This window comes from Ylistrum balloti, unplaced genomic scaffold (assembly GCF_031769215.1).
Source record: "Ylistrum balloti isolate Yb309-2 unplaced genomic scaffold, AGI_CSIRO_Ybal_v1 Utg370532, whole genome shotgun sequence".
Taxonomy (NCBI): Eukaryota; Metazoa; Mollusca; class Bivalvia; order Pectinida; family Pectinidae; genus Ylistrum; species Ylistrum balloti.
In genome coordinates, this window is record NW_026782339.1 from 317,260 (window position 1) to 331,933 (window position 14,674).

Below are 14,674 nucleotides of genomic sequence, written 5' to 3' on the forward strand. Positions count from 1 at the left end.
TACTTGCATACAGCCTATTGATGCCAACAATTCATGATTGTAGTTATGATGTACAAAGAAAAAACTTTGATGGCTCTTATTTACATTCTAAGAAAAATATATACAATCTGATAAAAACTACTCTGATCAACAGATTCTGTTTTTAGTAATATTAATAGAATTTGACAAAAACAATTTAAACAAGAAATCATCAAATCTATCTATTAACATAAACAATGGAAAACAGGAATAATGTATTGTTTCCACTTGCCCTCTGGAATTTTAGGTCAATAAAATATTCACTCTATTTTCAAGATACTAATAATGTTGAATGGATTTTATTACCAGACATGGAGTTAAACATGTACTGTCAAAATAAGTCATTTAAAAGCATCTGATTCGATACAATGACTACTGATGTTAGCATTAAACAGTACAATAAAACTATATAGGATACTGATAAACTATCAGGAATTGATGATGAAATCCAGCTAATCAATCAGTAGGGCACATCTTGGTTTAAAACCAGTCAATGAATTCACTTGTACCTTAAAATGTTTGTCCTTTTCAATTTAAGTGTAATTCAAAGTTGTTTGAAATCAAGCTACATTTCTTCAATGCTAAGTTGAAATTTTTCAATTTCATCAAATTCTGTGTTGAACTTCTCTGCAATGACATCCGTCTTTGATTTCTGAAATAAACAAAATACAATGAATAGTTATTGAATAGGATCCGAATTTGTTTACGCATATCTCATATTCAAAAATAATGAATTTTCGATGTCATTGTTGACAAAATTGAACTTATTGACTATTAGGCCATGTGCTCAGGAAAAAATTCCAAAAAATGAAACACAGTGTAAATAACTTAAAAAAGAAATGATTCTCTTTGATACCATTAAGCAAAAACAGGGAAATGAAAGCAGTATTCCATTCCTAGCTTTGGTTGAAATAGCTTGACAGAATTTTTAACAGATTGACAATAGGGTCCTATAGAAATTACTTTAGACACTGTTGTTTTACTGGATGTGGTTGACACTGCTGGTTTACTGGATGTGGATGTTGACACTACTTTCTTGGGTCGTCTCTTTGTAGATGTTTTGTAGGACTTGGTCATACTTCTATTTAATGACAAATCTGAAAGGAAAGTTGTAAACCATCAGTTTCATAAACCTCATTTTTATCAAGCATAGTTATGGTATTAGCATCATAGCATGAGTACATGTAATAAGGAGTAAACAATAATCAATTAACACATAATGAGCTATATGGAAGTTTTAAGAATTTTATGTTTAAAGCAACACATAAATTCCTGATGTGATAATCATAAGATTTACATAAATGCAAACCACAACAAGACAGATTATGAATTGCAAGTGACATACAGTTTTGACATTTTTGAAAATGAAAAGAATTAACAAAGGGAATTAATTGTTTATATCAAGAATGCACTAAGTTCTCAAAACATAATTTATACTCCCAAATGCCAAGGCAGTGAATAAATGAGATTTCAGTGGGAGTATTTTGAAAATTGAGAAAATTTTAACCTGTGAAAATTACCTGCTATATACAATGTACTAAATTTTCTTAATTTCCTTTTAAAACTATCAAATTATATTATAACGAATTCAACTTTAGCTATCTGGATGTGAATGGGCATCTAATACACTTGTGTCTCAATATTTCATGAATTGCACTTTCACAGTCACGTTAATGCACCGCGAAATAGTGGAAATATCCAACTATACAGTATCTTAGGCCTCATAAATTTGAATAAAATTTGGCAGAAACAGGTATAAAGAGTATAGGAGTTATATGTATGATTAGTAAATGTGGTTGGGGACCACCAACCTTCACACACACAAACACTTTAGAGTAATGTGGTCTTGACGTACAAAACATGTACAATATCATCTTCTTGTGAGATTGTGAATAGGTAAGGATTTAGTAATGCATAAAACATATCATTAGATACACAAGAAACTTGATGAAAAGGAAAAATGAGGATAAAAAAACATGTTTACAAACCATCCTGGTCCATGGAGAACAACTCTGGCACATCAGCGTCATCTCCCACTGACTGACGACGGGAGATATCATATGAGATTTGCAGAGAGTCCATAGAGGCATAGTCAGACAGAGGTGTAATTGGTGGCAAGGCTTTGGATTTGACAGGTGACAATGATGTTTCTGCTGCAAATGACACACTGGTATCAAAGCCAAAGCAGGATTCATTCAAAAGACTATGATCAGGTTGTTTCTGTTTGCCTCGAGGAACTATATTGCTAGGTGTAGATGTGTCTGTCGACGCTGGCGCAGGAATCTTACGTAAGGATGGAGGAGACATTAGCACACCACTGTCTCTTTTCCTCTGTTGATGCTTGTTTATCGTCACATTTTTCAGGATGGGTGTAGCTTTCAGTACCTTCGATTTCACTTGAGGAGTTGCTTGATCTTTCGGAGCTTCACATTTTCTCTTTCTTAGTTGCCTTTGAAATGACTCATATCCTTCAACATTTGAAACATCGAGCCTCTGTAAGGTCACCACGGGAGTCTTACTGAACGAGGGAGAGTCACTGGTCTCATTGCTTACACTAACACATCCTTGTCTTGTTTTAACTTGTGATTTTATACTGACTGGTGTATTCTCTTGATTATTCTTATTTGTCTTTTTCAACACCTTGGGTTTACTGTTTATTGGATTAACATCAGAGTTTTTTAATGACTTATTTGATTTCTTTCCCTTATTGACAGCTGGTTCTGCTGGCTTATGCTTCCTGTCGGTTAACAACTTTGGTTCTGCTGGCTTATGCTTCCTGTTGGTTAACAACTTTGGTTCTGCTGGCTTATGCTTCCTGTCTGTTAACAACGTTGGTTCTGCTGGCTTATGCTTCCTGTTTGTTAACAACGTTGGTTCTGCTGGCTTATGCTTCCTGTCTGTTAACAACTTTGGTTCTGCTGGCTTATGCTTCTTGTCTGTTAACAATTTTTTGGAGCGAGCAGTACTTGACTTTGTCTTGGCATTTTTGCCTTTTTTTGGTACTGGCAAGACCTGCATTTCACAATCTGGTTCATCAAAGTCATACAGACTAGCCTCAGCATGGGCAGGAGACTGGGTACTCATATCTGATGTACCAGTAGTTGAAGCTTCTTCATCAGCGTCATATCCTATCTCTGATACCTGAAATACATAACTCAATGCAGACTACAAAATACACACATCTACAAAGACTTCAATACAGAATTGATGATATCATATGCACATATTCATGGAGACTTCCCTGGGTTTTTCATGGATGATATTACAAACTATTGCTACTCTCTGTACATGGATCAGAAAACAACAACCAGATACTAGTACATAAGTATTAACCAGAAGTTATAGTTTTGCCAAACAAAGATAACAAGAATGAGATAAAATTCATTAGCTGATTGATGAACATCAAAACTAGAAAATGTCTGTAAGACATGAATGCCCCCCCCCCATGTGAAATAATAGTGAAAGGTCCGAAAGAGATGATTTTGTTAATTTGTATGCAACTATGTACAACTTAAGTTTCATACTTAAATTGACAAGTTGATTTAATGTACATGAATTTGGAATTTTGTTCTCTGGAAAAAATGAGGGAGTATATTAGTTCCTTATGCCTTAAAACCCACAAGTACCAAATTATGTAGAAATAAGATGATGTTCCTCTTTTTTGAGTTATCTCCCCCTGGTGGCCATCTTTTTTTAGAATGCTGAGAAATTCAACACTGCATGAGGTCTTTCCATACTTGATATTTGTATGAAGTTTCATGAAAATTGCCTTCCGAATGAAGTTGTTAGGTGTTATATACTGATTTGGGACGGGACGGGACGCGACGGACGGACATGGGCAACGCTATATGCCCCCGGACATAAATGGCGGGGGCATAAAAATGTCAAAATAAAATAGCATTGTACATAATGATAATCTTTGCAATATAAAAATTAAATGTAATATGATCTATATGGTTCCATTCTATTCCTCTTCATCTTTTCCCCTTAGCACAATGATTTTGCCCTTGATCAGTGTCATGTTTTACATTCATGGCTGTGTAGATATATGTAACTTTCCTGATTTTGCTGATTCTGCTTTCTATCTAAGTTCTATCATTCTTGGCTATGTAGATGTGTGACTTTCCCTCATCATACTGATTCTGCTTTCTATGTAAGTTCTATCATTCTTGGCTATGTAGATGTGTGACTTTCCTTCAGCATGCTGATTCTGCTCTCTAAGTTCTATCATTCTTGGCTATGTAGATGTGTGACTTTCCCTCATCACACTGATTCTGCTTTCTATCTAAGTTCTATCATTCTTGGCTATGTAGATGTGTGACTTTCCCTCATCACACTGATTCTGCTCTCTATCTAAGTTCTATCATTCTTGGCTATGTAGATGTGTGACTTTCCTTCAGCATGCTGATTCTGCTCTCTAAGTTCTATCATTCTTGGCTATGTAGATGTGTGTGACTTTCCCTCATCACACTGATTCTGCTTTCTATCTAAGTTCTATCATTCTTGGCTATGTAGATGTGTGACTTTCCCTCATCACACTGATTCTGCTCTCTATCTAAGTTCTATCATTCTTGGCTATGTAGATGTGTGACTTTCCTTCAGCATGCTGATTCTGCTCTCTAAGTTCTATCATTCTTGGCTATGTAGATGTGTGTGACTTTCCCTCATCACACTGATTCTGCTTTCTATCTAAGTTCTATCATTCTTGGCTATGTAGATGTGTGACTTTCCCTCATCACACTGATTCTGCTCTCTATCTAAGTTCTATCATTCTTGGCCATGTAGATGTGTGACTTTCCTTCAGCATGCTGATTCTGCTTTCTATCTAAGTTCTATCATTCTTGGCTATGTAGATGTGTGACTTTCCCTCATCACACTGATTCTACTTTCTATCAAAGTTCTATCATTCATGGCTATGTAGATGTGTGTGACTTTCCCTCAGGACATTGATTCTACTCCCTATCTGTACTGTGTTAATCATGTGTTTGGTTCTATTGTAGCTGGCCATGTGCGACCAATCAGTATTTATTGCATTGGAGCTAAAATAACTTACTGGTTGTTTTCTGTGTCCATTCTTTTTATCACAGGCACCCTACAGAAAAACAGAAAAGTCCAATACAAAGTTATCTGTTGTTGACCATAAAGGTGTGAATATTGCCAATATTGTTGGGATTTCTCTGTTAAATTTAAAAGACACAAAAAGTTGTGTTACAATTTACCTTCCATTCCAAATATGATTTCAAACTTGACAAGGAGAACATCTTGTAATTTATTCTCCATGTTATTCTTTTAAATAAAGTCAAATATCATGTCTAAAACTTACATTTTTTGTTAGTAAATTTATATTATACGCTTGTATTTAAGACATTATTCATTGCATGTGATAGATATTACATATTACATGTGGTACCTTCAATAAATCTTATATCATAGATATGTCCTTAAAGAATTTTATGGGTTTATATAATGCATGTCAAATTGTATGCACAGGTCAAGAAAGTTTACCTACCATAAACTTCTGTGAAATTCTATTCAGAATCTCCAGAGTCTTTGAGTTATCCGATTCACTTGAGGCACCAGAGGAGTTTTCTGTGAAAAAAGAAACAAAATGATGAAAGTCTACCTTATCAAAAATCTAGTACTACTAATAATATCTGGCTTTGTAAGTATGGTACTTTTTAAACAGATTGCTAAAACATGCCCAAATACCATATTTCCAGCTTTGATTTATTTATTGCCACAAGAGAAAAAAAATCATTGCAGCAGTAGCTAGCTTCTATGATAAAATTCTGCCTGACAAGTATCATATGTGTTGAATTGATAAAGTAAGCACACTTGGCATTATCACAGTAGTAATTTTTATCCAATTTTTTTCTGGTGAGTCCAGGACACAAAGATACAAACAGAATGAATCCCTGTGTCTTAGTTTCTTTTTAACTGATATTGATGTATGGTAATGCCTAAATATTTGACTTTGTCAGTATGTTGGAGGGCAGACAGTGGCCGTGGAGGTAGAAGTTATAATCAATACCGATTTTATTCTGGGGATAGAAATCCACCTTGTGATTTCTAATATACGATTCCTGCTATTTCAGTGGTAATTCACATGTTTACATGTCAAACGTTCCCTCAGTTACGATAAAATAACATATCAATCCATCCTTGGATGCCAGCGTTTTCTTATCGTCTGTCAAGCAAATAAAAATCAACCATGAATAACAGGTCACACATCCTTGCAATTGTTTGAGTTATGGAAGTCCAAGCATGCAAGTCTTCAAAAAAAAAAAAACAGATTTTCAAATGACCACTTTTTTTGTGATTAATTTGTTATTTGAATCAACTGACAAGTTGTAGATTTACAGATGCAAAAATTATTATCTAAAAAGAGAAGTTTACCACGAAGTATGGCTCATTTGAGAAAAAATGACCAAACAACAGAAAATTGAATCTAACCCTTTGGAAAAGGTGTACACATAAACACCGATATCCACCATTCCTGTTCAAATGATGATTTGATGTCATATATGTGTAATTCTGGGCCACTTGAGTTAAAACTAAAGCATCTCTGTGATTCAACAATGTCAGAAACAGAAATCCAATCACATTTCCAGCACATATGTCAATCATTTCAGATGAACGAATTTGAGGTAGGATCGTTAGATATTTTTTAGGGGAAAAAATGGCGCATCGCTGGGTCAGTTTTTTTGATAATCTTATAGTATGAACACATTTCATTACATTTATGTATTTTGTTGGTTGCCATTCATCGATATAGCATGATACGATTCTTAAGGGGTCCGAAACTAATGCGTCAATGATGAAATACAATTGTACATAATAAATATACGAACTCGCGTCTGATTCCTGTGTACTAGTACTACTAGGTCTCCTAACTGGTCATATGGTTAAATATAGTTTGTTCTCTGGCAAACTCAAAAGCTCTAGAGCCTTTTCTAGACATGTAATGATATTTGATGGTCTATGCCGATTTTGGCATAAAAATAAATGTATTCAGTGTGACGACGAACCGGTTTGTCCGCACTATCAAATATGATCCTGCAATAGTGTTATTACAATGTATTCGGTGTACAGGCAATGGACTCTGTCGGACTGTATAAACGATGGTTAGAGGGTGCCTTAAACCTGTCTATTGTAATTAATAATAAATTTTACCACTTGTTATTGCGTTCTTTCCCTTTGGTGTCGCTTTCTTCTTCCTTTTTGTAGGCATTGCTGACTTTTTTCTGTGACCGAAGTGCTAACAAAACACAATCTTTCAAAACTTCCGCGCTCTCCCTAATGAGCATGCGCTGTCACAATATCCGGTATCGTCTACTCGGAACATCGAATTATGTCCCTTGATACAGATTTTTTCCACGATTTTCTTTACAAAAATGTAAATGTCGCTATGTAAATAACAAACGTCATTTTTTTTTGTATGTATTTAATTCAAAATACTGTGGTGTAGAACAAAGAAATTATTTGAAAAGACATGAATAATTAAAGTCAATTAAAATAGAGACGTACATTAATACTCGTCGCTATTAAAATAACACTGATTTACGGGACGATATCAGATTTGTGTATGTGTTGAGACCCCTGAAGCCTTCACACATGCGAACTTTGCAGAGGTTAAACAAATGCAGTAAACACGATATAAGGTTACAAAATGATGCCGGGTACATTTTCGTCGGTAAAGTCACGATCAGTAGCCCAATGCAGCCGGAGAGCGGCGTGAAAAAAAATAATGGTCGGATGATCATCAAGGTCCAAGTGGTATATCACATATGTACATATTTAGTCACTCGGCCATCACGTAAAGATTGTTTAATCTGTAGTCTTCCGCCTTATAAGATACAGTGTACTTCATTGACATGTTAACTAGAAGCTGGCTTTTTAAAAATAATTTTACCACAATAGGTTTTGTGTTTGAAAGTCAATTATTATATGATATATTTTCTTTTGAAATATGTGTGTCTTGATGTCAGTTTTGAAATAAATTTTGTAACGTGTTTCAAGGTTTGTGTCGAGTCAAATTGCCAACGCATGAAATAACGAGCTATTTACATACATTGTGGTATGATATAGAAGTCCATGATGTGGAGTAGCTAAATGTAAGATGGTTGCCTGTCGTCACTACCTTTCCGACATTCGATACGCAGCTTGGGCAAGATGATACCAATAAAACCATGTGGGAAAAAAACTCTTCTAATATTTTCTGAGTATTAAGAATAATACACTTAATTTTCCAGTATACAAGACAGGGACGTACATATATGACGCAGAAGGATAAGACGGCGGGCCCAACATGTATGTGTTTGATACAAGATGTTATTCAGTACCAGCCGTCACATTCAGTTTTACATACTGGTGTTCGTGTGAACTTAGCACTGAAAGGCCACGCTGAAGCCGTTTTGTCGTGCAGTGAATAACATTTTCGCAAAAACAATACTAATAAACCAAATGACTGATCATAAAATCACACACGAGTCAAACGGAAACTGGTTGAGGTTTTTGATGTCATAGCTTTAACTCTAATATTTTTGTTCATACTTTTTGTATTTGTCGATTAATTAGCATTATAGTCCGCCATTTGATCCACACCATCATCAGTTGGCGGCCTGATCAAATTAAAATTGCGTCCGTCTGTCCTTAAACAATTCTTTTCGTCGCCATTTCTTACCAAGTACTGGGTGGATCTCTCCCAAAATTTATATGCGTATAGTAGGTTAACTTTGGTCCCTAGTTGTGCCCATTTGGTTTTGGGACTAGGAAAAAAAATGGCCGACAACCCATTTTGACGATGAAAGTTTGTCTCTTTTAGAAATATATGAGCTCTTACCAAATTTCATAAGATCTCATTTGGTCCCTTGTTGAGCCCTTCTGATTTTGGGCTTGAACAGAAAAAAAAAGAAAAGAAAAAAAAAAACCAAACAAGTAGCAGACATCTTGGATTTTGACAAAGAAAGTTTGTTATCGCTATATCTTAAGAAAGACTATATGGATCTTTCTCAAACTTCATATGGGTGTTCCCAGTGTACCTTTTTGTTTTTTCAAAATTGGCTAGAAAAACAAAATTGCTGACAGACAACCATTTTCAATTTGATACGACTGTTTTTGCCTAAAAATGTGCAGACCACATACGCAAATTTACGGTAATGATAATTTATTAAGAGAAATTCTGAAATTTCACATAAAGAATAAATAAGAGAACGGAAGGAAAATGAGCACACGAAGATCAAATGATGGCCGTCAAGATCCATGTGGTTTCTTTCTTTTTTCTTATCAATTCCTAAATGAAACTTGCCCAACAAGGTACCAAAATGATCACACAGAAAATTTCCGATAAATCCCAATTCTGTTCTCAGTCTGTAAAAAATAATAATGATAAACTTATCTTTTGAAATACAAGATTGATATCTGCCTGTGATTTTCCTTTTCTAATAAGTTTAAAAAATGAACATGTACAACATGGGACCCCGGAGAACATTCACATCATGCTTGAGAATGATTGATCACTACTTCTAGAGATAACATGAGTTATTATTGGTGATTTTAACAACCCTCCACAGTAAAGAATAAATGACTTGAGAACACCTTGTATCATTGAAATTTTATTCATTAAAATATTTTAAATGAACCCAAAGGTCAATAATTTTTTCACCACTTTCATTTTGACTCAACACAGCTTTTCTCAGCTTACACACATACATTTAATAATATTGACCTAAGTGTTCACAGTGAAATGTTCATTACAATAGAACAATTCAATCACCACAGAAGCAATCTGATCAGGTTTCAATGGAGGTGAGATTGCAGCAAAGGAGAGTCTGTATGAAGTTCATCACCCTTTGAAACACAATATCATTAAAACTTGAACTCTAGTTTGGAATGATCTTGAAAACAAACCAACCAATCTCATCGTTTTTTATTTGTAATTTGTATTAGACTTTGATAGGGCAAATGAGAAAGAGATTCTGAGGCAATTTCTGATACAATGGACCACCTCCTCTCAGTTTGGTTAAAATTTTACTTGTACTTCTGGAGGAGGAGATGTTCTTGTAAACAAATCATCCAAATGTCAATATTGACATCAACCCCTGGACCAGGAAAGTTGGTATCCGACTTCATATCTGGACAAGGAGAATTGGTATCATTTTACAATTTTGTAACTAATGGACAACAGTGTACCACCATAATTTTGATGAAACATGACCATTTCTTTTGAAAATGATGTTAAGAAGAAATCAGCCCATATGAAGCCTGCTAACTCACTCTCTACTTAAGCCCCCAACAAGCCCCTATCTCTTTATCAACTATAGACTACCACCATGATTTCATTATGATTTACTAAGTAGTTTTCGCAACATTCACACCAGCTCTCTTTGACATATTTTAGTTAACCACGTTCGTTAAAAGTGCAACAAGTACAAAACCCATTAAAATACCTACAGATAAAATATATTAATACAAAGTGATTAACCTTAATACAGGTATTCTATAACTTAACAAATTAATCTGAGATTGAAATGGATAACCTACATCAGTAAAAACAGAGAATGGCATCAAATAACTTATTGGTTCTAAATCAGACCATTGTACCTGTACATCAATTAATCATGAAACACTGATTAATCTCGTATTAAATTCATACTTCATGTCTGAAAAATTAGTGATAACTATGAGTCTGAGTGGATAGTTCACAAATGTTGTCAAATTGGCCTAAATAACACTGATATTTGGCAGCAATTTATTGCTGTCTGCTACAAACATCAAGTCAAAGTTTCTTTGGTCTACAAAAAAAAAGATCTCTCCACTTTCACAATGACACTGATGTCTGACAATAATTCTTATTGATAAACAAAATATTTTCATTTTCATAATCACAATGATGTCTGGTGATAGTTATTGTCAAGACCACAAATAAAATATCTCTATTTCATCATCACACTGATGTCTGGCAATAGTTCTTATTGATAAACAAAATATCTTCATTTTCATCATCACACTGATGTCTGGCGATAGTTCTTTGTCTCTATGATCTTCTTTCCACACATTGCACAGATACCTGTAGAGGGAGACAATATACCAATAAAACAATAAGATATAAATAAGGGCCAAGTTTTCCTTAATTTTTAGTAATAAATATACAACACAAATATCCAATGTTTTAAATATTATATGCTATTATTGACAGGGGTGTTTTATATCCAACTGGAATGAAATGACTCCAATAATTGCTTGGAAACCATCGAAAATAATATACAAAATAATAAGAAATTGATGTCTTTCCAGTGGTGTACTATTAAAATCAAAAGTATCAAATGTATAATTGAACATGTCATTATGGTATAAGTAAATTTCTGGCATGCTCCTTTCTCTCTAAATTCAGTTCTACAAATGGTCTTGTTTAGAAAATTTTCTCTCATGTGAGTAATCATGAAGCAAGGATATTTTGATTCCTAATTTCAATAAAAACATAGGCTTACTTACCTTTCTTATAAGCGCATCCTGTAATGATAATGTATATAAAATTAAAAATGGTTGCTGATTCCTACTTTACAGCAATACAAAAAAGTATCAAGTTAATAGGTTAACTACATCTCAATATATGATTTCACAATATCATTGAAGTACACTGAAATATATTAAATTCATTATGGTTGTGAGGAGAAAATAAAATGAGCAAACATATGCTGCAACAAAAATTGTTTAAACTCAATTTCATACATGAATTATATCCTCTTAATTACAACTTTGACCAAAGTCTGGAAATAATCCCACATATTTCATTTTTAAACTTTACAGGAATGCTAGCAGATGCTATATCATTGTCCCGTAATAAGCCCATGTCATCCTTTTGGTGAGAGATTATGTATTGGCCCACACAGGTTTATTGCAGGATGATCACAGTATTTATAATACAATTTCTGAATCAAGGAATTCATGCTCTGCATATAATGATCTATCTCTTCTCTTTTTTTCTTCTTTTTTTCAATATTACGTGATCTGAATGTGCCTTCTTTGCATTGCCCATTTAAACATAGGCAACAAAACATAATCTTCTGAACAATAAAAGCATAAGCTCACCTTGGCAGTAATGTGATCCTGCCTGATGTACAGATGACTTGCAGATGCGACATTTCTCAAATGTAGCATAAGGTGAAAATCTACAAAAATACAAATAACTATATATCAGGTAATGTTACCAAATCAACAGTCACTAGTATATATTTGCAGACTATAAAAGATAGTTAATTTTCAGTTAGTTATTCAGTTTTTACCAGAAAAAGATGAAAATTTAAAGAGAAATACAGAAACTATAAATGTTATAGTACCATATCTTTTTTAATTCACAAATCGAAATTACTATCAATTTTAAAAATGATTAACCATTATGATAATCTACACAATATATCTATAATCGATGTCATCCAAAGGAAGTAAACTAATCAAGTTCATTACCTGCTATGTTTACCTACCATATTAAAGATTTCTACTGACCTGTTTTTCTTAGCTGTTAATGCTTTATTTTCACCCACTTTACGACCTCCTCCTTCTGTAAGAAAAATATTTATTTATTAAGACCTGTTTATTTCAGTTTAAACGATATGCGCTTATATATAGTTACTAAGTCCTGTATTTTGAAATTTTCATTGTTCTGAAGACACCATACATAATATGCCAAAACATGTCAACACCACTAAACCTGCCAAGATCTTCTGAGAATGTTGTCTATTTCATTTACATTGTTAGTTTCTGAACTCAACTCTGTATACCCCAAGGAATCTATTCTACAAAGAATTACCATCTATACTGATTTGCCTGTGTAGGGACAGTTTACATATCTTAAGCCTGCTTCCATGACTAAAATAGAGATACACACAACAAGTTGCCAGGTTAAAGTTAATTTATTTGTAATATGAGTTTCATCAAAATGAAGGCCTTTATAAAGGATTCTATCACCTAAAAAGATTTGTTAGGATAGCAAACATGCTGACCACACAAATATCCCTATATGTGTGAGTGTATCATTTTGTAGATAATAAAACTGAGTTAGGTAAAATGCCATCTTTAATCAGCTTATATCATATATATAAATAGTAGGACATACTCAGGTTCTAAACTTCAACAAATTGGATACCTGTTGTATTTCTTGCACCACTTTTCCATGGATCTGGGGTGATGACTTTTCCTAATTTCTTTTGACCTTTCAATATAAAAGTATATAAATTTAAACAAATTTCCACAATGCAAACAGTTATTGTCATTCATCATTGCTGCGGTGATTCTTATTCAAATGATGTTAGACGTTTACACATCGAGATGTTTAAACAGGCACCTTGTCAGTTTGCATAATAACATCAGATAACAAATTAGCGGCCTCTCATGTTATAGGAGTATCAGTTGGACTCAACGACCTTCTGGAAACTAATTTAACGTTGGGGACCTATTGTTATCAGTAATTAAGTGAAAGGATTTATGAAAATAAATTGCAGATTATCACTGAACACTACCATAAAATGGATTTCAATTGATATATTTTCATTTTGATCTAGAAAACTTCAACCACAAGAGTCTGAATAGTATCAATATTAATAATTATTAATTCATAATAATCACAATGAGAGGCTGGACTATTAATACCGATCAGGGACGTATATATCACGTTAATATATACGTCCCTGTACCAATGTACTAATTACTTGTTTCGACAACAATTAGACAATAAGACCAAAGGCATCAGACGTTTAAGACGTGAAATAATTACAGCTATGTGGTTAAAATAAAATATCTTTTGATATATTTCACGTTATAAACAGATAAATCTTCTGATGAACGATATTCAACTTAACACTATTCAAGCACGAAAATTGGATGTCGAATATGTAAACAATTGGTCTATTTTCTGGTCCAAAATTAGCCGAAATAACATGATCATGATATTGTTGAGAGAATACTCAATCAATATTTTCTAGAAATGCCTTTAAGTGACAATTAAAAAGTAACAATAAGATGTAAACAAACACACATTTCTCACAAACCATCTTCGTCAAATCGAGAGGAAATTGAGATGAAAAACTAACATGTAAATAAAAGGACGGACGTAGAATACGGATATAATGCTCAAAGCGCCCTTATTTTACAATCACGTACATTCGTGGTATCTGTGTTCATGGAATAGAAACCAGGTGAAAGACGAGTTAGTAACTACCTGAGTCTAATTTAGAATATCCAGTAATTAAAAAAATTGAGCCTGTTTTATTTTTATAAAAATATTTGAATATCATATAAGTAACACTAATTACTAAGTTTGATCAACATTATTAACATGTTTGTTATACTCATGTGCTTCATATATGCTTATACAGATCATAAAACATATCTCACAAAAGTCATTGATATATGTTATATCAATGCGTTCCTTATCAAACACAACTTCACAATATCAAGTGTGTAACCAATCTGTATCAATTGAAGTAAAACAATCTGCGATGAAATTGTTCTAATCTATGATCAAAGAAAGCAATATTACTGTTATATTCTTTTAATGTTATGACTAAAAATGATTATGAATTATTTAGTGTATGCTGGCAAACAGGAAAACGTCTTCAGAGAATCACTAGTCACAGGCTAGAGGTCTTGTACTTTCAAC

General features: G+C 33.6%; 2 protein-coding genes across 2 annotated transcripts; both read right to left on the reverse strand.

The window, feature by feature from the left end:
* Positions 1-583: 583 nt before the first annotated feature.
* Positions 584-7,249, reverse strand: LOC132555971 (uncharacterized). The gene is made up of 7 exons (XM_060220357.1): positions 7,192-7,249; positions 5,528-5,607; positions 5,072-5,110; positions 2,948-3,159; positions 2,007-2,755; positions 982-1,115; positions 584-670 (listed from the first exon to the last, which is right to left on the reverse strand). Exons 1-7 carry the CDS (start codon positions 7,247-7,249, stop codon positions 584-586), a joined length of 1,359 nt encoding a protein of 452 aa, XP_060076340.1.
* Positions 7,250-9,616: 2,367 nt separating this feature from the next.
* Positions 9,617-14,075, reverse strand: LOC132555961 (cysteine-rich PDZ-binding protein-like). Its single transcript, XM_060220346.1, has 6 exons — positions 14,051-14,075; positions 13,163-13,228; positions 12,523-12,577; positions 12,109-12,188; positions 11,512-11,529; positions 9,617-11,086 (listed from the first exon to the last, which is right to left on the reverse strand). The coding sequence occupies exons 1-6, from the start codon at positions 14,064-14,066 to the stop codon at positions 11,022-11,024; spliced, it is 300 nt and encodes a 99-aa protein (XP_060076329.1). The 5' UTR covers positions 14,067-14,075; the 3' UTR covers positions 9,617-11,021.
* Positions 14,076-14,674: the final 599 nt, after the last annotated feature.

Bases quoted from the DNA above. Each gene is read 5' to 3' on its own strand.
- LOC132555971 (XM_060220357.1), bottom strand. From the start codon at position 7,249: ATGCCTACAAAAAGGAAGAAGAAAGCGACACCAAAGGGAAAGAACGCA. The intron at 5,111-5,527 runs GTAGGTAAACTT...GTTTTTCTGTAG, and splicing joins GAATTTCACAGAAGTTTATG to GGTGCCTGTGATAAAAAGAA. The intron at 1,116-2,006 runs GTTTGTAAACAT...CTTTCCTTTCAG, and splicing joins GTTCTCCATGGACCAGGATG to ATTTGTCATTAAATAGAAGT.
- LOC132555961 (XM_060220346.1), bottom strand. The intron at 12,578-13,162 runs GTATCCAATTTG...TTTTTCTTACAG, and splicing joins TGGTGCAAGAAATACAACAG to AAGGAGGAGGTCGTAAAGTG. The intron at 12,189-12,522 runs GTCAGTAGAAAT...GTATTTTTGTAG, and splicing joins TTAACAGCTAAGAAAAACAG to ATTTTCACCTTATGCTACAT.